At 39.8% G+C, this 21,870-nt stretch overlaps 1 protein-coding gene and 1 long non-coding RNA gene across 2 annotated transcripts in view; one reads left to right on the top strand and one right to left on the bottom strand.

Annotated features, from left to right (window-relative positions):
• Window positions 1–2,891: 2,891 nt before the first annotated feature.
• Window positions 2,892–21,870, bottom strand: part of plxnd1 (plexin D1) — a 183,804-nt gene continuing 164,825 nt past the window's right edge. Inside the window, exons 33-36 of the mRNA XM_062999159.1 lie at window positions 18,410–18,557; window positions 12,607–12,747; window positions 10,449–10,523; window positions 2,892–4,175 (exon numbers count right to left, since the gene is read on the bottom strand). Of these exons, the coding sequence (XP_062855229.1) occupies window positions 4,059–4,175; window positions 10,449–10,523; window positions 12,607–12,747; window positions 18,410–18,557 (481 nt within the window). The 3' untranslated portion in view covers window positions 2,892–4,058. The remainder of the gene's footprint in view (window positions 4,176–10,448; window positions 10,524–12,606; window positions 12,748–18,409; window positions 18,558–21,870) is intronic.
• On the top strand, window positions 15,954–18,505 carry LOC134318307 (uncharacterized). Its single transcript, XR_010013374.1, has 3 exons — window positions 15,954–16,042; window positions 18,079–18,173; window positions 18,419–18,505. It is a non-coding gene; the product is annotated as an uncharacterized LOC134318307 (long non-coding RNA).

Here is a 21,870-nt window from a genome sequence, read left to right as displayed (position 1 = left end):
GTTTTGGGTAAACAAGCTTTCAGACATCATGATTAAGCCAAAACAAACTCTTCTTTAAATACTCCTATAGCCAAAACACTTACAGTGTTTAACAGACATAAATCCTTTTAAGTGGCATGATGAATACACTTAGAGCGACCATTTGTCAACAAATGTGTGAGAAAATCACTGAAATGTTTAAAAACAATGTTACTCAAAGAAAAATGAGAAAGGATTTGCATATTTCTCCCTCTACAGTGCAAAATATCATTAAATGATTCAAAGAATCTGGAGAAATAAAGGGAATTTCAAGCCTAAACTGAACGCCCATGATCTTCGATCCCTCAGACGCCACTGCATCAAGAACCGCCACTCAACAATAGCTGATATAACCACATGGGCAAGGAATTACTTTGGCAAACCTTTGTCAAGCTCTACAATACAGAGTTACATACACAAATGCCAGTTAAAACTTCACTGTGCAAAAAAGAAGCCTTATGTTAACCATGTCCAAACGTTGCGCCAAGTTTTCTGGGCTCAGAGGCATTCCAGATGGACCTTCACACAGTGGAAATGCGTATTGGAAAACGTGCTCTGGACCAGAGATGAAAAGGACCATCCAGACTGTTATTAGCAACAAGTCCAAAAGCCAGGGTCTGTCATGGTATGGGGCTGTGTCAGTGCCCTTGGTAAAAGTCATTTACTCCTCTGTGATGGCAGCATTAATGCAGAAAAGTACATTGAGATCTTAGAGCAACATATGCTGCCTTCAAGACGTCATCTTTTCCAGGGACGGCCATGTATTTTTCAACAAGACAATGCAAAACCACATGCTGCACACATTACAAAGGCATGGCTGTGAAAGAAGAGGGTACGGGTTCTGGACTGGCCTGCCTGCAGTCTTGACCTGTCCCCAATAGAGAATGTGTGGAGAATTTTGAAACCAAAAATGCGATAACGACGACCCCGTACTGTTGCACATCTTAAGACGTGTTTGCAGGAAGAATGGGACAAAATAAAACCTAAAACACTAAATCACTTGGTATCCTCGGTACCAAAACGTCTTTTAAGTGTGGTGAAAAGGAATGGCAACATTACAAATTGGTAAATGCTTTACTGTCCCAACTTGTTTTGGAATGTGTTGCAGACCTGAAATGCAGGAATTGGGTTTTAATAATAAATGAAATTAAGTTGACCAGACAAAACATGAAATATCTCAGGTTCATCCTGTCTGCAATCAAATAAAAGTCAAAGTACGATACACATTTTTAATTAGCATTTTCCATGCTGTCCCAACCTTTCCTTATTAGAGGTTGCAAAAGGTCGTCATTATGCTGACAGTTTGTCAACTGCTTGTAGAGTGAACAAAGAAAAAAGTCCCTTCTTCTCATTATGTCTTATGCTGTATCTCTTGGTTTCATGTGTCAATAAGCTGACGTAATGGTTTGCTCCTAGCAGACAAACAGATGTGATCATTAAAAAAAACCTCTCTAGAGACATTCAGCTGTCAGGATTTTAGTTTGGATGAAAACATCCAATTTTACAAAACTGCAGAAGAAATGTTGCAAAATGCAGTAAAACAATAATCTGTGATTGGCTAATTCTCATAAACCTGGTCATAACTGACAAAAATATATAGCAAGGAAATAAGTTTACAGGGGGAAAAATAAAGAATACTACAATAATATTACACTGTTTAAAAACGTTCCATAAATATCAAGGTTGGATATAAAAGGAGGATCCACCAGTGAACCTCAGTCTGTGTAGCTCTCAGACAACATTGTAGAAGAAACCGTCATGCTACTGTGATAAATATAGCCACATGGGCTTGGAAGTACTTCGGAAAACTGTTGTCATTTAACACAGTCGCCAGACGCATATAGAAATTTAACCCAAGACTAAGAAAAAGCCAAATATCAATTTTATTCAGAATTGATTCACTTGCAAAACGGCAATAATTAGTATTCTTAGTTGCCAAATGGGGCGGCACGGTGGTTCGGTGGGTAGCACTGTCACCTCACAGCAAGAAGGTCCTGGGTTCGATCCCCAGATGGGGCGGTTCGGGTCCTTTCTGTGTGGAGTTTGCATGTTCTCCCCGTGTCTGCATGGGTTTCCTCCGGGAGCTCCGGTTTCCTCCCACAGTCTTAAAACATGCAGTCAGGTTAATTGGAAACAGTGAATTGCCCTATAGGTGAATGGGTGTGTGTATGTGTATGTGTGTGTGTGTCTGCCCTGCGATGGACTGGCACCCTGTCCAGGGTGTTACTGTGTGCCTTGCACCCATTGAAAAGCTGGGATAGGTTCCAGCAATGTCCCCCCACCGCGACCCTATTCGGATAAGCGGTCAAGAAGTAGTTAAGTGACTGACTGAGTTTCCAAATGACTAAAAAGTTAATTTAGTAGGAAAGATTGTGGAACACAGTTACATTTGTCAGTTTTTGGAGTGTGTTGCAGGCAGGAATTTCTTTATAATTTACAAAATGCAATTAAGTTGGTAGGTGAAAACAAAAATCTTTTCTTTGTACTTTTGTCAGGTAAGTAAAAACCTCGATTTAACGGACCTCCACTTAACGGATTTCGGATTTAACAGACAAAACATGGACAACCGAATGTCCAGTCTGATCCTTTAAAATTCACGCGAGAAGTGTAGCAAGACCAGTAGTTCAGTAATTGTCCACTAGCCGGCACGCTCATGTTTACATGAGTGATAGACTATATTTTGTCGGGAGGCTTGCTTTGTTCTCGCCTTTTTCTCTGTGTTTTATGCTCATTTTGAAAGTTCTAGTGCTTATTTATGCACCAGCACTGCTTAAGTAGCCACCAGCAGTGCTCTAGATTCAGAATAATAGATACTCTCTTGAGGTCCCACTATACGAAAAAAAACACCTCCACCACATTAGTACAGTACACCAATTTTAATATTTATTTACAGGTTTTACATTATATATTTAAATAATGTTTACGTTGTTTATTTTACTGTGTATCATATGTGCATGTTTAGCGCTTTTGTGGACCTTAGTGCTGTGTTTTCATATATTTTCGCACCCCCTGGTAAAACAAACCTTGTTGTTTCAGACACTCACATTTTACGGACCAGTGCTCCCCCTTTTAGTCCATTAAACTGAGGCTCCACTTGTTACTTGGTACTTGTTTTTTACTTGATACAGATTTTTTTTCCAGAAATAGAGTTTGCATATAAAAAGATTCATTAAACAGGCAGACTAATTCTTTATACTTATTTTATTTTATAAATTTCCCTGTTTCTCCATGAAAGCAACACATGAAACAATTATATTCATCAGACTATCAGTACAATATGTCTAAATAATTCGGTTGATTCAGACTCAATCTGAACCTCTTATTCAACTTTCTAAAGCCTTTAAATAGTCTGAAGCTTCGTCATGTCCATGACCTGCAAATCACACACACTCTGATTTGTAGATTTAAACACTGCCAAAGTTACAGTATACAGACCAGCAAATATGATGTTTTCCATCTTCTTTACTGAAGACTAGATATAATGACTAAAAATTAATACCACATCAGATTTCACCACATCAGACAACCTGTAGAAGCTGTAACTTTTAAGCAGTGTCAGTCAGAAGGACACATCTCTCTCACATATTGAAATTATAACGCTATAAAAATCATACACAAAGCTATAAATATTGCTATTGAAATTTACTATACAGTCCAGTGCATCATTGGCTCACCCCGGAATGGGATCAGTGCGTGAAGTGACTACAGGAACTCCTGGTTCCTTAATTCCACAATTAAACGACCTCCCAAAACCACATTAGGTCAAATCTCATTAGTCCCATCAGGCTTAATAACAGGCATATTCTGATTGCATAATAATTAACACTCTTAACCAGCCAAACAAAAAAAACAAGGGCTGGTTAAGTCCTAAACAGTCCTAAACAGTAATACATTTTTGCTTTGTTTTCAGCGTGCATCCATTATGTTCTGTGTCCTGCTTCTTGCTCCAGTTCCCTTAATGGAATGTAAGGTTGCCATATAGGCTGTGTTTTCATTGGCTTAGGAACCACAGAGGATGTTACATTCAGAATGGCTGGACTTCAGGCTTCACTGCTGCATTCGTAAATATTGTCCTCCACCAGGGCGATAACCTGATCAAACTTGTGCTGCAGCTGAGTGCGTCGATCTGTAGGGTTCGAGTCCAGCGCGTTCACCACCTGAGAAACAGAGGTGAGAATATTTTATATATATATATATATATATATATATATATATATATATACAGTGTATCACAAAAGTGAGTACACCCCTCACATTTCTGCAAATATTTTATTATATCTTTTCATGGGACAACACTATAGAAATAAAACTGGGATATAACTTAGAGTAGTCAGTGTACAACTTGTATAGCAGTGTAGATTTACTGTCTTCTGAAAATAACTCAACACACAGCCATTAATGTCTAAATGGCTGGCAACATAAGTGAGTACACCCCACAGTGAACATGTCCAAATTGTGCCCAAAGTGTCAATATTTTGTGTGACCACCATTATTAGCCAGCACTGCCTTAACCCTCCTGGGCATGGAATTCACCAGAGCTGCACAGGTTGCTACTGGAATCCTCTTCCACTCCTCCATGATGACAGCTGGTGGATGTTAGACACCTTGAACTCCTCCACCTTCCACTTGAGGATGCGCCACAGGTGCTCAATTGGGTTTAGTCCATCACCTTTACCTTCAGCTTCCTCAGCAAGGCAGTTGTCATCTTGGAGGTTGTGTTTGGGGTCGTTATCCTGTTGGAAAACTGCCATGAGGCCCAGTTTTCGAAGGGAGGGGATCATGCTCTGTTTCAGAATGTCACAGTACATGTTGGAATTCATGTTTCCCTCAATAAACTGCAGCTCCCCAGTGCCAGCAACACTCATGCAGCCCAAGACCATGATGCTACCACCACCATGCTTGACTGTAGGCAAGATAAAGTTGTCTTGGTACTTCTCACCAGGGCGCCGCCACACATGCTGGATACCATCTGAGCCAAACAAGTTTATCTTGGTCTCGTCAGACCACAGGGCATTCCAGTAATCCATGTTCTTGTACTGCTTGTCTTCAGCAAACTGTTTGCGGGCTTTCTTGTGCGTCAGCTTCCTTCTGGGATGACGACCATGCAGGCCGAGTTGATGCAGTGTGCGGCATATGGTCTGAGCACTGACAGGCTGACCTCCCACGTCTTCAACCTCTGCAGCAATGCTGGCAGCACTCATGTGTCTATTTTTTAAAGCCAACCTCTGGATATGACGCCGAACACGTGGACTCAACTTCTTTGGTCGACCCTGGTGAAGCCTGTTCCGAGTGGAACCTGTCCTGGAAAACCGCTGTATGACCTTGGCCACCATGCTGTAGCTCAGTTTCAGGGTGTTAGCAATCTTCTTATAGCCCAGGCCATCTTTGTGGAGAGCAACAATTCTATTTCTCACATCCTCAGAGAGTTATTTGCCATGAGGTGCCATGTTGAATATCCAGTGGCCAGTATGAGAGAATTGTACCCAAAACACCAAATTTAACAGCGCTGCTCCCCATTTACACCTGGGACCTTGACACATGACACCAGGGAGGGACAACGACACATTTGGGCACAATTTGGACATGTTCACTGTGGGGTGTACTTACTTATGTTGCCAGCTATTTAGACATTAATGGCTGTGTGTTGAGTTATTTTCAGAAGACAGTAAATCTACACTGCTATACAAGCTGTACACTGACTACTCTAAGTTATATCCAAGTTTTATTTCTATAGTGTTGTCCCATGAAAAGATATAATGAAATATTTGCAGAAATGTGAGGGGTGTACTCACTTTTGTGATACACTGTATATACTGTATATATATACATATATATATATATATATATATATATATATATATATATATATATATATATATTAGGGCTGTCGAAGTTAACGCGATAATAACGCATTAACGCAATCTCAATTTAACGCGATTAAAAATAATAGTGCCGTTAACGCAGATTCTAGTTCATGTTGAGACTTGACTGGTAGAACAAACGTTTTAATGTCGGACTTGCCACCGTTGTTCATTTGCGGTTTGTTAAAATAATATAACTGAGCGTCGTAGGGATGCACTTGCATAATAAAGAAATAAATACACGGTATATTCACAAGTTGTCGGGAGCAAAACACTTTATTAACAATCTGTTACGGCACTGAATACCGGAGTCAAGCACGCTAGTCCATGAACTATGGAAGCCCCAAAAGGGTCAAAACACACTCACTTCGTGTAGAAACGTCCACTTTTCACATTTCACTTAAAATACCTTGTTTTCTATAACATTTACACAGATTTTATTTAATGCGATTAATCGCGATTAACTATATGAAATTCTGAGATTAATCGCGATTAAAATTTTTAATCGTTTGACAGCCCTAATATATATATGTTTATATGAAATAATATGTACATACTTTTATGAATCACCATTTACATAAACTTGTAAGGGACTATGTCAGTAAGTCTGCCAACTAGAGTGGTCACAGAAACTATCAGAAGCTTGTTAATGGTTAGAAATCAGCCATTGTACAGTGCCCCTGGAGCAGATAGAATTAAGCTCAAGGACCCAACAGTGGCCTCATAGCAAAGCTGGGATTCGAACAACCTTTCAGCTGATAGCCCAAAGCCCTACCCACTAGGCTACCACTGTCCCTAATCACAATCAACTTACCAAACTATGTTTTCCAATTGATCTCTGGACTTAAACTCTACATCCGGATTGATAAAATACTCATAGGTAAAAGACTTTAGCATAGCCAATCAGTCTTCTACTGCTGGGGATCCTTATTACGTCCAAGGAGGGTAAATTTGGCTGACACACACTTCCTCTGATGAGTGCACAGTCCACCAATCCCCTCTTATTCACCCATACATCGGTGGATTCATGTGTGAGGCCAGTCTCATGCACGGAGAGTCATGAGCTGATCTCCACGTTCCTCCACTTCTGTACAGGTGCCTCAAGCTACTAACCAGAGTCCTTACTTAGACTCAATCTCTCTTTTTTAGTCCTGTATTGGCTGATATTGTCGGCTGCAGGCACTGCCAAATGTGCCAGCTAGGGGGCATCCAGCTGACCGGTAGCAGAGCTGAGATTTAAACTTTTAAACGTGCACCTTTTTGTGCTTTGGTCTGTAAGTCTGGTACTTTTAGGTATAAGTAAAACCAGTCAAACCTGGGTGCACTTCAGGGACTAATTTCTTTCATATATACTGTATATATATATATATATATATATACTGTATATATATACAGTGGGGGAAATAAGTATTTGATCCCCTGCTGATTTTGTAAGTTTACCCCCTTACAAAGACTTGAACAGTCTATAATTTTTATGGAAGTTTTATTTTAACAGAGAGAGACAGAATATCAACAAAAAATCCAGAAAAAAACATTAAATAAAAGTTATAAATTAATTTGTATTTAATTAAGGGAAATAAGTTTTTGATCCCCTACCAACCAGCAAGAATTCTGACCCCCACAAACCGGTTATGTGCACATGAGGCACACAAATTAGTCCTGTCCCTGTATAAAAGACTCCTGTCACAGAATCAGTTTCTTCCGTTCAAATCTCTCGACCACCATGGGCAAGACCAAAGAGCTATCAAAGGACGTCAGGGACAAGATTGTAGACCTGCACAAGGCTGGAATGGGCTACAAGACCATCAGCAAGAAGCTTGGTGAGAAAGAGACCACTGTTGGTGCGATAATTCGAAAATGGAAGAAATACAAGATCACAGTCAATCACCCTCACTCTGGAGCTCCATGCAAGATCTCACCTGGTGGGGTAAGAATGATTCTGAGAAAGGTGAGGTCAGCCCAGAATTACATGGGAGGAGCTTGTCAATGATCTCAAGGGAGCTGGGAGCACAGTCACCAAGAAAACAATTAGTAACACACTTCGCCGTAATGGATTGAGATCATGCAGTGCCCGCAAAGTCCCTTTGCTCAAGAAGGCTCATGTACAGGCCCGTCTGAAGTTTGCCAATGAACACCTGAATGATTCAGAGAAAGCTTGGGAGAATGTGATATGGTCAGATGATACCAAAATTGAGCTCTTTGGCATCAACTCCACTCGCCGTGTTTGGAGGCAAAGAAATGCCCGGCATTTCATATCCAGCATTTCTCTGCTTCCAGCTCCCTTGAGATCATTGACAAGCTCCTCCCGTGTAATTCTGGACTGACCTCACCTTTCTCAGAATCATTCTTACCCCACCAGGTGAGATCTTGCATGGAGCTCCAGAGTGAGGGCGATTGACTGTGATCTTGTATTTCTTCCATTTTCGAATTATCGCACCAACAGTGGTCTCTTTCTCACCAAGCTTCTTGCTGATGGTCTTGTAGCCCATTCCAGCCTTGTGCAGGTCTACAATCTTGTCCCTGACGTCCTTTGATAGCTCTTTGGTCTTGCCCATGGTGGTCGAGAGATTTGAACGGAAGAAACTGATTCTGTGACAGGAGTCTTTTATACAGGGACAGGACTAATTTGTGTGCCTCATGGGCACATAACCGGTCTGTGGGGGTCAGAATTCTTGCTGGTTGGTAGGGGATCAAATACTTATTTCCCTTAATTAAATACAAATTAATTTATAACTTTTATTTAATGTTTTTTTTTCTGGATTTTTTGTTGATATTCTGTCTCTCTCTGTTAAAATAAACCTTCCATAAAAATTATAGACTGTTCAAGTCTTTGTAAGGTGGTAAACTTACAAAATCAGCAGGGGATCAAATACTTATTTCCCCCACTGTATATATATATTTTGTTTATGCACTTTCTACCATTTTTCTCCTTTTTTGCGCGTCCAATTGCCCGATTGTGTCATGCTTCCTCTCCACCAATGCCGATCCCCGCTTTGATTGAGGAGAACAAAGATAACCCACGCCCCCTCCAACATGTGGGCAGCATGCCGTATGCATCTTATCACCTACACTTTGACCAGTGCAGTGCAGCTCAGCGTTGTGAACGAAGAGACACACCCTGACAGCACTCTTTTCTCATCTCTGTGCAGGCGCCATCAATCAGCCAGCAGAGGTCGTAATTGCACCAGTCACGGGAGAAAGACCCCATCCAGCTTAGTCCCGCCCATTTCTGAACAACAGGCCAACCGTTGTTCATGTGGCCGCTCAGCCTTAGCCGGTAGGCAGAGCTGAGATTCGATACGATGTATTCGAGATCCCAGCTCTGGTTCCAGCGTGTGTTTTTACCGCTGCACCACCTGTGTGGCCCAGGGACTAATTTCTGAAACACATCTGAATAAGAGTCTGGGGTTCATTTCAAGCAAGCTAGGTCTCAGATTGTACTGTGTGCTAGAACAGAAAGGGCATTTCCCACACTGTTGCCACAAAGGTAAAAGAATATACAGTATTTTATACAATTGACTTTACACGTGTTAGCAATGGATGTGGCTGTTGACATAATTTTGGCCATAAATCATATGTTTTAGCTCCCAGCTAATATTCTCTGCACATTTAACATCAAATTCAAGAGTTGCACATTCACACTGGGGTTCAGAAGAAGTGATGACACCCTTTCCCAAAGAAGCAGAGAAGTGATACTTGGTACAGACCCATGTATTCATACCGACTGTGGAAGCTACCTTTAACTGAAGGAACCATGAGTGATGCTTACAAAAAGTTTTGGCTGTTCCCATATAGGTAGATGGGCGTAGTCACTGTTAGGCCCTTGAGCAAGACCCCTCACCCTTAACTGCTTAGTTCTGGCTTTGTATTGTATTCTATTCTATAGCAGTCACTTTGAATAAATGCAACCGTCAGAAGTACATGTAAATGCAAATTTCTGCAAAACATGGCACAGTAGATAAGGAATAAACTCTTCTGACTACACGGTGCTTAAATAGATGTGCTGAGTAAAACGTGCAAGAGTTTGTATACACATTTATACATTGCTGGCCCTCATCTAGCCTTAACAACTCTACCTCACCATCTGGAAATATGGCATGGGAAGAGAGAGACTGCAACAATTTATCCACTTTGCACACTCTCAAACACATGTGGTACGCCACAGACAGTGCGTTCTCGTAATAAGCGGCAGTTCCAGCTAAGCCGCTGTTTGCTGAACCCACACGCGGTTGCTCTTTCATGTCCAGCAGTGCTATTCATATAGCATTATGAGTAGGAGAATGAGCTCAATCACACACGCTTGCAATCAGCCATGTTTTCATTGCGCCGCTCCAAGCCCTGCTGAGGCTGAAAAATGGGCATAAAAACAGCTCCGGGGATTAGTGCCAGGCTGTCAGGACACACACACACACACACACATACTCAATCAGATGCTGTGGTGCAGGTGGGATAGAGGGGCCCAGTTTTGTCAGGCATATGGAGCTTGTGTATGCTTGTTAAAAGAGTTGGTTAAAACTAGATCGGAACTTCGTTAAGTGACACTAATAAACGAGGTAAACTTTTTCATACCTGAGTGCGGTATCTCTTGGCGTATTTGTAGATCTCGGTGAGGGCAAGGTTGGTGTTGAACTCATTCTGGTATTTCTGTAGATCACAGGAAAACCCAATATTTATCTATTAGGATTTTAACATCATGTTTTACACACATTGGGTACACTCATGACAGGACAGGTAGTTACAGGTTACAGTTCAAATTCAAGATCAAACACAGTCATGGACAATTTTGTATCTCCAATTCAACTCGCATGTCTTTAGACTGTGGGAGGAAATTAAAGCTCCCAGAGGAAACCCACAAAGACACAGTAGAACAGAAAGGACCTGGACCGCTTCACCTGGGAATCAAACCCAGGACCTTCTTGCTGTGAGGCAAAAGTGCTACCCACCGAGCCACTGTGCCATCCCAAAGACCTGATAAGATCCAAATCTTAGGAATCTTTTTTTTAAAAATTCATTTTCTCCCCTTTTTCACGTGTCCAATTGCCAGATTGCGTCATGCTTCCTCTCCACCAATGCCGATCCCTGCTCTGATTGAGGAGAACAAAGCTAACCTACGCCCCCTCCGACACGTGGGCAGCAGCCGTATGCATCTTATCACCTACAATTTGACAAGTGCAGTGCAGCTCAGCATTGTGTACGAAGAGCACTGTTTTCTCATCTCTGTGCAGGCACCATCAATCAGCCATCGGTCGTAATTGCATTAGTTATGAGAGAGACCCTATCCGGCTTAATCCCACCCCTATCTGAACAACAGGCCAATCGTTGTTTATGTGGATTCTCAGCCCAGCCGGCAGGCAGAGCTCTGAGATTCAATACAATGTATTTAAGATCCCAGCTCTGGTTCCAGTGTGTGTTTTTACCGCTGCACCACCTTGGGAATCATTTGATCATTTTGCTAATTTAGTATGGAATTTTTACAGCGTTTCTCCAGTGTTGTCATTTCCCAGTGTTAAAAAGTTGGTCTCAGTAAAGAAAAACATTAAAATTTTGGTCCATGGTATGGTTTCTTACACTAGATATATAGTGCAGTGAGATCATTTTTGATTTATAATTTTTTGTATAGAAGAGGAATGCCTTTTGTCATATAAACATATACAGTACAATTAAATTATTTCTTCACATATCCCAGCTTGTTTGGAAGCTGGGGTCAGAGCGCAGGGTCAGCCATTGTACAGAGCCCTTAGAGCTGACAGGGTTAAGGGCCCAAAAGTGGCAGCATTGCAGAGCCGGGATTTAAGCTCTGAACCTTTTGATGGATAGCCTAGACTTCCACTGCTGTCCAATACTAAGAAATATGCAGTAACTTACACTGGACATGTGTTGCAGGCATTGAAATACAATCAAGTTGGTCAGATAAAACATTAAAAGTCATTTCTTTGTACTTTTGTCAGTTAATTGAAGGTTTTTTTTATTTAAATGCATGTTCTCCCCTTTTCTCCCGATTTTTAGCCTGTCCAATTTATACCCAATTGAGTTATGCTTCCTCTTTACTGGTGCTGACCTCCGCCCCGATTGTGGAGAGCGAACTGACACACGTGAGCAGTAGCCGACTGCATTTTTTTACCTGCACGAGTTGAGTTCTTATGCGAATCAGCATTGTGCATGAAGAGCCGCACCCTGATCAGCATTATTCCTCCACTCTGTGCAGACACCATCAATCAGCCAGCAGAGGTCATAATTGCATCAGTTATGAGGTCCCTATCCAGCTCCCTAACCTGTATGAACAATAGCCAAACGTTGTTCATATAGCTGCCCTGCCCAGCCGGATGGCAGAGCTGAAATTCGATACGATGTATTCGAAAGCCCAGCTCTGGTGTGCTAGCGTATTTTACCACTGCGCCACCTGAGCGTACAACATGTTCCAACTTTTCTGGAAATGATGAATGTTAAAACAGAAATTGATGGCCAAGCTTTAGAGATATAGCTAGCTGTGGCTATACTAAAGCTATCCTTGTGATGCATGCAGCATGTAGCAACACTACAATATATTAAATTTACATCTATTTACATCTACATTGTGTTTTTTTGATAATAACAATCTGTAAATGGGTTAGTAGTTATTAGAGAGATAAAAGGCAACACTGTAGACAACCCGTGACTGTAATGCGTCTCACGCTACAGATTAAGATTAAGATTAAGTTTTTTTATTTAGAAATGTGCAGTAACTTACACGTGACTCTTCAGCTAAGTGGGCATTCATCTCCTGCTCGCTGAGTGGTGCCATGTCCTGGATTTGCTTGTAAAAGGACTGAACCCTCTTCTTATACTCCGGAATCTCTTTAGCATACAGCAGCTTGTTAGTAGGAGAGTCCTGTCAATCAAAAAATAAAATAAACAGATATAGGTATGGGTTTCTTCATTTTATAGTTAATGTTCAGCTCAACACACTTCTGGGAAGTGGGAAAAGAAAATGCAGACTGTGATTGTTAAGGCCCTACCTAATTCACAGCTGTGAAAGTCGCATCACGGACCGAGAAATGAGCCTTTTCCCGTGTAATATGCAATGTAATGTGAAATTACTCATTTTAATTGGCATAGCATTCAAGTGCCTCACGTTTACTGGTTAATTTGCACTATGAGACTGTCCTAGCAATCCTACAGCAATTCAGTTAGCAATCGGTTAGTCAAAATGTCCAAGATGTCGAAGTCTTAAGCAGCTAAAACACTACCAAAATAGGCTGTGCTGTGTATTGTAGCTTCCATTGATTCCATCATTCAATTTATGAGTGTAATTTAATGACTGCTATTAAATGTGGCACTTTCCCATGAATTTAGTAGGGCCCTGTTATTGTGTAAGTTGTGTAAGTGGCATGGATTTTTCATGACCTTCCTTACAGATGGTCCATCCATATGTCTTGAGTATCAGGGTTGTATCTGGACTGTGTTTTTCCCACATAAATACAGCAGTAAATATGCACCATAAATAAACACACATTAAAGAGATTTCCATCTGATCTGTTCGATCACTCCAGGAGGTCCAGGACACATTTAGGCACATGTTATACATGTGTAAATACATCTGTCTCTTTAAGCCACATCTGACTAAACTAAACCAAACCCTTCATCGGTGCATGTGGTACACGAGCTCCATGCTCGCCATACTTCAGGAATAGAAAAATGAATTGCTTATTAACATTTTAATGAATAACTTTGCCCATAATAAACTACAAAGCAAATTAGAGTCATGGCTGTATTAAATAGTCTAGACAGCCATCAGCCATAGTTGTCACCTTCTTCTAAATTGGAAATAAAAATGCCATGAAAAATGATGATGTTCCTTGTTAGTATCTTCTGCAGTAAACAAATGCAAAGCAGGGACAACACAGGAAGTATGCTGTCATGTGGACAGATTTGATTTGCTTTTATATGTAATAAAGCCATTCAATTTCAATCCAACTAGAAGCAAATTGACTACAAGTATAAATGCACAAGGTCGTAATGAATTGAATTTATAGATGCACAGAACAACTGGATCAATGCTCAATGATCAATGCTCCAGGACCAGCAGCCCAGTTTGCTTTTCTTATATTGGCCATATTCTGAAACCAAGAACCACCAGATTTTTTTACAGGCATAAAAGGATTTGTGCACTATCTACTTAAAACACCACTCAAAACAACAATCAAAACTTTAAAAAAATAGGTTCTGGTTCTATTTTATTTTACACCAGCTTTAGAGACAACAATACTAATAAAAAAGTTAAAAAAGTACTGATTTATTACAATGTGCAGCAGGATCCTCATGTGCAATGGCATTATTGGAGCTCTTCTGAGTTAGAGCATTTCTTACTGGCATGAGGGTTTAACAAGACCAGTTAGGTATGAAAAGTTCCAGCTAAAAGAACAGTTAATAACAGCCTGGGGCCAAAGAAAAATAAACAATGTTCCAATTTCCTGGCTCCAAAAAATTTGTACCTTATGCAGTAAAAGAAAGATCCCTGAAACAATAGGTAGTGGCATAGGAATAAATAGAAGTATAGCTTTAGTTATCAGGTCCCAAAAGCTTTGTCAATTTGTGCTGTGTAAAAAGAACCTGAACAGAACTGAAATGTTAGGATCTGGCTCCTAAAAAGAACCTGAACAGAACTGAAATATCAGGAACTGCAAGAGTCATTTGTGTGCATTTGAATGTATGTATTTTATCGATTTGTACCCCTTTCTCCCAACCTAATCTACTCCAGCGCTGCCACTTGCACAACACCTGATCTAACCAAGGAGAGCCAGATCATTTTATCATTTGCCAGTGTCTGTATCACACGCTAGGCTCAATGTGACCCCCATTCCTTTCCTACACTCATTGCATATCGCAGCGGCAGCAGGAAAAGACCCCGTCTGACCTTTCCTCCCTCAAATACGGCCAATTGTGTTTGTTTGGCTCTGCTGAGATTCAAACTTACGATTCAAACTTACGTGTATGATAGCAAAGTTTGCTTAGCTTGATACGACATGCTGTTTTGTACTTGTTAATTTGTGCGGTGGAATAAAAACCCTAGCTGAAACTTAAACTAAATCTAGTACAGATTCGAGGGCAATGGAATAAAGCACAAATTTAGTTAATTTTAGTCACTTTGTGTAATAGAATAAAACAGGCCATGAATAATAAATCATTACTAAATGATTACTAAATTGATGTACTAATGTGTGTTCTCAGTCGCAATAGTACATCTTTGTATTGTTTCATTTTTATCTTAAGCACTTCGTGTACTTAAAATGTTAAAACAAATGCAACCTAAAGCCTACCGTCATTATTTTCTCTCTGGAAATGCACTAATGGAAATGTGTTGATATGAATTCTGCAGGCAGGTTGCTCGTTTTTATCTGAATAAAGCTTAATCGGTGTGATTGTATGGCAACAATCTTCACATTACCAAAGCAAATGATTCTCTGTTAAATGATTCATGCTTTCATTTTGAAAAACAGGAGTCTAATTACAGTTGAGTCAGATGATTAAAGCATAATTAATCCTTCAAATAGTAATCATTGTGTAATTGTGTCTTATTAAAGCTCCTGGTTCTCTTTGTCTCTCTTAACCGCTTCCCCATGTCTCACTCTCATCCTGTCCTATAGTTCAATTCCTGCACCAACCCCATCTGTCTGCTGACCCCTGACATGACATCATCCTTTTTTCTTCTTTCCCTGCCTGGAATACCACACACACACACACAGGTTCAGCTCGTCCACACACCTCATTATCACTGAGTTAATCTCTAACAGGGAAAAAATGTTCTTATGTGTTTGAGGAGTGATCTGGCTTAAGTGATGGGTGAGATAGGCAGACAGGAAACCAGGAGCTGAAGGTCATTTTGTGTGTATTGTTTTTTTTTTTTAAATGTATGTGTTTTTAAATGGATTTTAACCCCTTTATTTCCTAATCTAGCCTACTCCAATTCCTGATTGTGAATCCGCTGCCACTTGCAAAACACTCGATCTAACTTGATGACCATCTGCCAGTGTCTGTATCTCACACAGAGAGCCCACTAGGTTCAATGTGACCCCCCATCCTTTCCCACACAGGCAGTGCATATCGCAGCGACAGCAGGAAAAGACCCCGTCTGACCTTCCCTCCCTCAAACACGGCCAATTGTGTTTGTTTGGACTTCCAGCCAGGTTAGTGACTCTGCTGAGATTCAAACTTCCAAGTTCTAAAACAGAGTGGTGGAGCATATTAGACAGCTACATAATTAATGTACATAATTAATAATTAAACTCAGTGCTGTAAATGTTGTAAGTACATATTTTGATCACAGCACTAGAAAATAAAATAGGAGAAGTATCATGCTTTTACAGCTCATTACAGCTGTAGTGCAATAAGCATATTATGCTGTTAATTGGATCTCACATGCCAAATGAAACATTTTAATAAAGACACATCTGCATTACATTAACATTTTCTAAAACATAAACTACCAACAACACATTAAACATCTAAACGTTGCACATAATTGTTTTAATTCCACATAATTCCACAAAATTCAGTCCAGTGTCCAGTCAAGTAAAAAGTGTAATATTTATATTAATTTAAGTGGAATTCACATGATTATAACAAATATGCATCACAGATTTTGACCCAAAGTCTCAATTTTTTTCTCAGACCTATAGAGCATCGAATTGTTCAATTTAAATAGTCCTCAAGGGGATCATACAGACATTTTGTGAAGCATAGTGGAAGATAGATAGATAGATAGATAGATAGATGGATGGATGGATGGATGGATGGATGGATGGATGGATGGATGGATGGATGGATGGATGGATGGATGGATGGATGGATGGATGGATGGATGGATGGATGGATGGATGGATGGATGGATGGATGGATGGATGGATGGATGGATGGATGGATGGATGGATGGATGGATGGATGGATGGATGGATGGATGGATGGATAACTTTATTAATCCCATAGGGAAAGTCAGTTATTACAGCAGCTCCAGGTACATTAAAGCAAAAAAGTATTTAAGTACAAAGTTATAAAGTACACAAGTAATTTTGTACACACTATGTAATTGAATAAATAGAATAAAAAAATTTAGTATGTCATATAAAAAACTTAAGAAGTATCCTAGCAGTAAATATTTTTGATGAGATATGTTATATGTGATATACTAAACTGTTGTAAGTGTTAAATTATAACAGATATGTAGTATAGTCTTTATAAACAGAGTGCTAGAACATGCTCCATGAGTCTGTCCTGGTGGTAGAGCTAGTGAAGCATTATACAGCGTGATCGCTGCTGGTATAAAGCTATTCATTTTTGGGTTTATTCCCCCCTAATTTTCCTCCCAATCTAGTCATACCAATTACCCTGATCGCATTATGCTTCCCCTCTACTGATGCTAACCTCCACTCCTGAATGAGGAGAGCTGTAACTAACACACGCCCCCTCTGACACGTGTGCAGCACCGACTGCATCTTTTCACCTGCACAAGACATATGTGAGTTCATATGTGGATCGGCTTTGTGTACGGAGAGTCACACCCTGATCACATTATCCCTTGTCTCTGTGCGGGCGCCATCAATCAACCAGCAGAGGTCGTAATTGCATCAGTTATGAAAAATCCCCTCCGGCACCCTCCCTGCAAACGAGCCAATCATTGTTTGTATAGGCGATTCGAACCAACTTATTTATTCTTTTAAATAAATTAGCTATGTAATTTATGTAAATCTGCAGTTTCTATTGGACATTACTATTCAACTAAATGAAGCTTCAGGTGTAAATTTGCACTGTCAGCTAAAAGCAGTCTGTCTGTTATCTATAGATGCTTTAGGAAACTGAATAAGATTGTGTTACTGTCTTTTACTGTGTACTTATATGCAGTTAATGGTAGCCAAGTTGGCTTAGCTTGATACAACATTCTGGTAGAAGAACAAAATTCTAATTCTTCATAGAGCTAAATTCTAAACTGTTTTAAATGTATTCAAGAGTCTGCTGCTCGTATGTCCAGTCCCAATAATGTCTATTTTACAAGCAGACTTAAACCACATGTGTCTATGTTAACTCCTGCTTAAAAAGTACTGCCACTCTAAAAAGGACAGCCTGATGTTAATATATGAATATGATGATCTACTGTCCTGTTACCCAGACCTAATGTGTTCGAGAGGTAATTAATATACTGTGTTCGGCGTCTGTTTTATATTTTCAGGATGAAATGCCAGCATTGTGTTGACAGAGGAAGATGAGTAGCCGTGCTGCTCTGTAGGTGGACAGTGCTGGAGGAATGAGTAGTGTATTTCAGAGGTGAAGGAGTGAAGGGGTTATTCCAAGTATGAGAGGTTATACGATCACTTAAACACACACACACATTTCAGAAAGACTAATAGGTTTGAGGAAAGATGTTAATTGAGATACCGAATGCTAATTTTACCCAGGTGTAGAAACAGACAGTTCATTTGTATGTTGATAATAATGAGAAAATGAATTCCAGATGAGCCAGGTTTTTCCAGCACATTGTGTGTGTGTGTGTGTGTGTTTACCTTTCCTAGCTGTAGATCAGAGATGGAGCATGCATCAATGAAGGCCTGAGCTATGACAGACAGACACGCGTCCATGTGATCTGTCTTATCGATGTCAAACACAAACTGTGGATTCTTTAGGATGTTCACCCAGAAACGTAAAGGCAAACTAGAAAAAAAGAAAGAATGACATTAAAAGCCATTTTTAAAAAGGTGCACCAATTAAAATCCAGTCTTCTAGTTTTATTAGTGGGTACTTGTGATTAAAGTACTCATGCATATGCAATTGCTTATAGATGTTAGATAAATGCTGAGCAGACTTAGTTGATCTCAACTTTGGATAGCAAAAGGAATATGATTTAATATTAATATGCCTAGATAAAATATCCTTCATCATGTTCTCAGCATGTAATTTGATTGAATGTGTTGCATACACCAAGTGAACAGTATAGGCTTATAGGGTTGAGTAAGTTTATTACTCAACTCAAACTCAGTTCAAGGGTAGCTTTACTGGCATGACAAATATGGTCATTCGTATTGCCAAAGCTTAATTAAGGTTTAAGAAAAAAGGTAGAAGGAAAAATATAACAATATAAAGTACAAATATATACAAAATAGTTAGATACAGTATGTAAAAATAAAATATTAATAAAACAGTGTAAAGAGTAACAATAATAGGGGAAGTGGTAGCCTAATGAGTAGAGCTTTGGACTATCAACTGAAAAGTTGAGAGTTTAAATCCCAGCTCTGCCATGCAGCCACTGTTGGGTCCTTGAGCAAGGCCCTTAAGAATATATATATACACCTATGACAAATAAATGCATTCTTCTTCTAATAAAATGGTAACAATGACAGTAATATTTTATGTAGGTAGTAATGAGAATAACACATAGTATTTTTCAATTAGGGTGTGTAGGTTTTAAATATGATCAGCTGTTCGGTACTCTGTTACTCTTTCTCTTCAATACTCTTTTTTATTTTATTTATTTTATTTTTTATTTAGTAATCAGAAGGTTTATGGTTCAAGCCCCACCACTGCCAGGTTGCTGCTGTTAGGCCCTTGAGCAAGGCCCTTAATTCTCAGTTGCTCAGACTGTATACTGTCACAATACTGTAAGTCACTTCAGATAAAGGCGTCTGCTAAAAGCTGTAAATGTAAATATATTTATTTTCCAGTATCCATAACTTAGTATCTATACTGGTTTTGCAGTGGTGTCCGAGACTATTGATTGTTGGATTGTGATGATGTGCCAATGTGATTTTAGGTGCTGCTTTTTAAGAGCAAATACTGGTGAGCTGCCTTGCTGCCTTCTGCCTACCTAGGTAGCTGCCTAAGTAGAGAGGATTTGAACTGACATTGAACTTTGGAAGGCAGATTATTTAGATGAACTACTTAAACAGCGATTATGTTGGCTGTCTAAGCCCACTGCCACAGTTTTAGCTTACTAAACTAGCATGCCAGCTAACATCTTCCTCCATGTACATTTATTTTATTTTTTATTTACTCTTTGTTACTCTGTCATTGATCCCTTAGAAGAAGGGTCACTGCAATTCAGTATTAAACTGACTAATTAACTTAATCAATAAAATCATTGCTGGATGACAATACCCCCAACCACAGGGCCTGAGGAGGTCACTGAATTGTTTCAAATGCTAATTATGTTATGTTATGGCATTTGTAGTCTCCACCTCGAATGGATCCCCTATCACACAGGACTGTAACATTTATTTAATATAAGTATCTAGACCTGCAGAACCTCCAGACTATCTCAATCTCCATCACACCAATTTACAGATGTTTTCTTTCTCTTCAGGAGACAAAATCTGTAAAAAAAAAACCTGGTGCATCTTTCCTGGTAATGTATCAGCTTCTTTTTACATGTACGCCATACCTGTAATTAACCAAGAACTGTCCTGTGTCTGTCTACCTACCTAGATTTTTGACAAGGACATAATTAATCCCTCCTTGTAAAACCGACACTCCCTTCTCATTGCCCCTAAATTACTGTCATATCATTTTTAGAGTAACAGTGAGGACCGTATAATTACTTTTGTCCTCATCAAACCATCCATGAACTCCTTAAACTCTGTGAATGTGAGCATAGTTTTCTTAGAGGAGACCACTCCCATCAAGATATAATTGTTCTATTATATTGATCAAGTATTCACATTTAGTGAATGTTTCTCCAAGAGGAGCAAACCATGCTAACTAAATGCTGTACAGAGACAAAGATTAATAATCCCACTTCACACTAATTTGCCAGTTTATTAAGTGTACCTACTAAAAAGAAAAATTTGTTTAGATTCATTTATAGATTCTTTATTTTGATACTTGCAATATAATTGGACAATTGCATTAAGAGGCTGACTAAAAAACTATATTGTTCATTTTTTGCCTGTGTAGATATACACTGATCAGCCATAACATTAAAACCACCTCCTTGTTTCTACACTCACTGTCCATTTTATCAGCTCCACTTACCATATAGAAGCACTTTGTAGTTCTACAATTACTGACTGTAGTCCATCTGTTTCTCTACATACTTTGTTACCTGCTTTCACCCTGTTCTTCAATGGTCAGGACCCCCACAATACCACCACAGAGCAGGTATTATTTGGGTGGTGGATGATTCTCAGCACTGCAGTGACAATGACATGGTGGTGGTGTGTTAGTGTGTGTTGTGCTGGTATGAGTGGATCAGACACAACAGCGCTGCTGGAGTTTTTAAACACTGTGTCCACTTACTGTCCACTCTATTAGACACTCCTACCTAGCTGGTCCACCTTGTAGATGTAAAGTCAGAGACGATCTCTCATCTATTGCTGCTGTTTGAGTTGGTCATCTTCTACACCTTTATCAGTGGTCACAGGACGCTGTTGGCTGGATATTTTTGGTTGGTGGACTATTGAGTCCAGCAGTGACAGTGAGGTGTTTAAAAACTCCAGCAGCGCTGCTGTGTCTTATCGACTCATACCAGCACAACACACACTAACACACCACCACCATGTCAGTGTCACTGCGGTGCTAAGAATGATCCACCACCCAAATAATACCTGCTCTGTAGTGGTCCTGGGAGAGTCCTGACCATTGAAGAACAGCATGAAAGGGGGCTAACAAAGCATGCAGAGAAACAGATGGACTACAGTCAGTGATTGTAGAACTACAAAGTGCTTCTATATGGTAAGTGGAGCTGATAAAATGGACAGTGTGTGTCGAAACAAGGAGGTGGTTTAATTGTTGTGGCTGATCGGTGTATTTTAGCATCTGCCACAAGAAGAAGGGTGGGTTCTGTGTCATTTCATGCCACCATTCTCTTTAATGTTCATATCCACCACTAAGTACATGATTATTATTAATGATGTCTAACTATAATCATTTGAATTCTTAAAATATCTCCAAGCACGCAAAGAACCTTGGCACAAACATTTTTTACAGCATAGAAAACAGAAGGCAGCACTGGCAAGGGCTGTGAATAAGGCGT

The sequence above is a fragment of the Trichomycterus rosablanca genome, chromosome 7, assembly GCF_030014385.1.
Source record: "Trichomycterus rosablanca isolate fTriRos1 chromosome 7, fTriRos1.hap1, whole genome shotgun sequence".
NCBI classification, from domain to species: Eukaryota; Metazoa; Chordata; class Actinopteri; order Siluriformes; family Trichomycteridae; genus Trichomycterus; species Trichomycterus rosablanca.
This window is presented reverse-complemented; position numbering and strand designations above follow the sequence as displayed.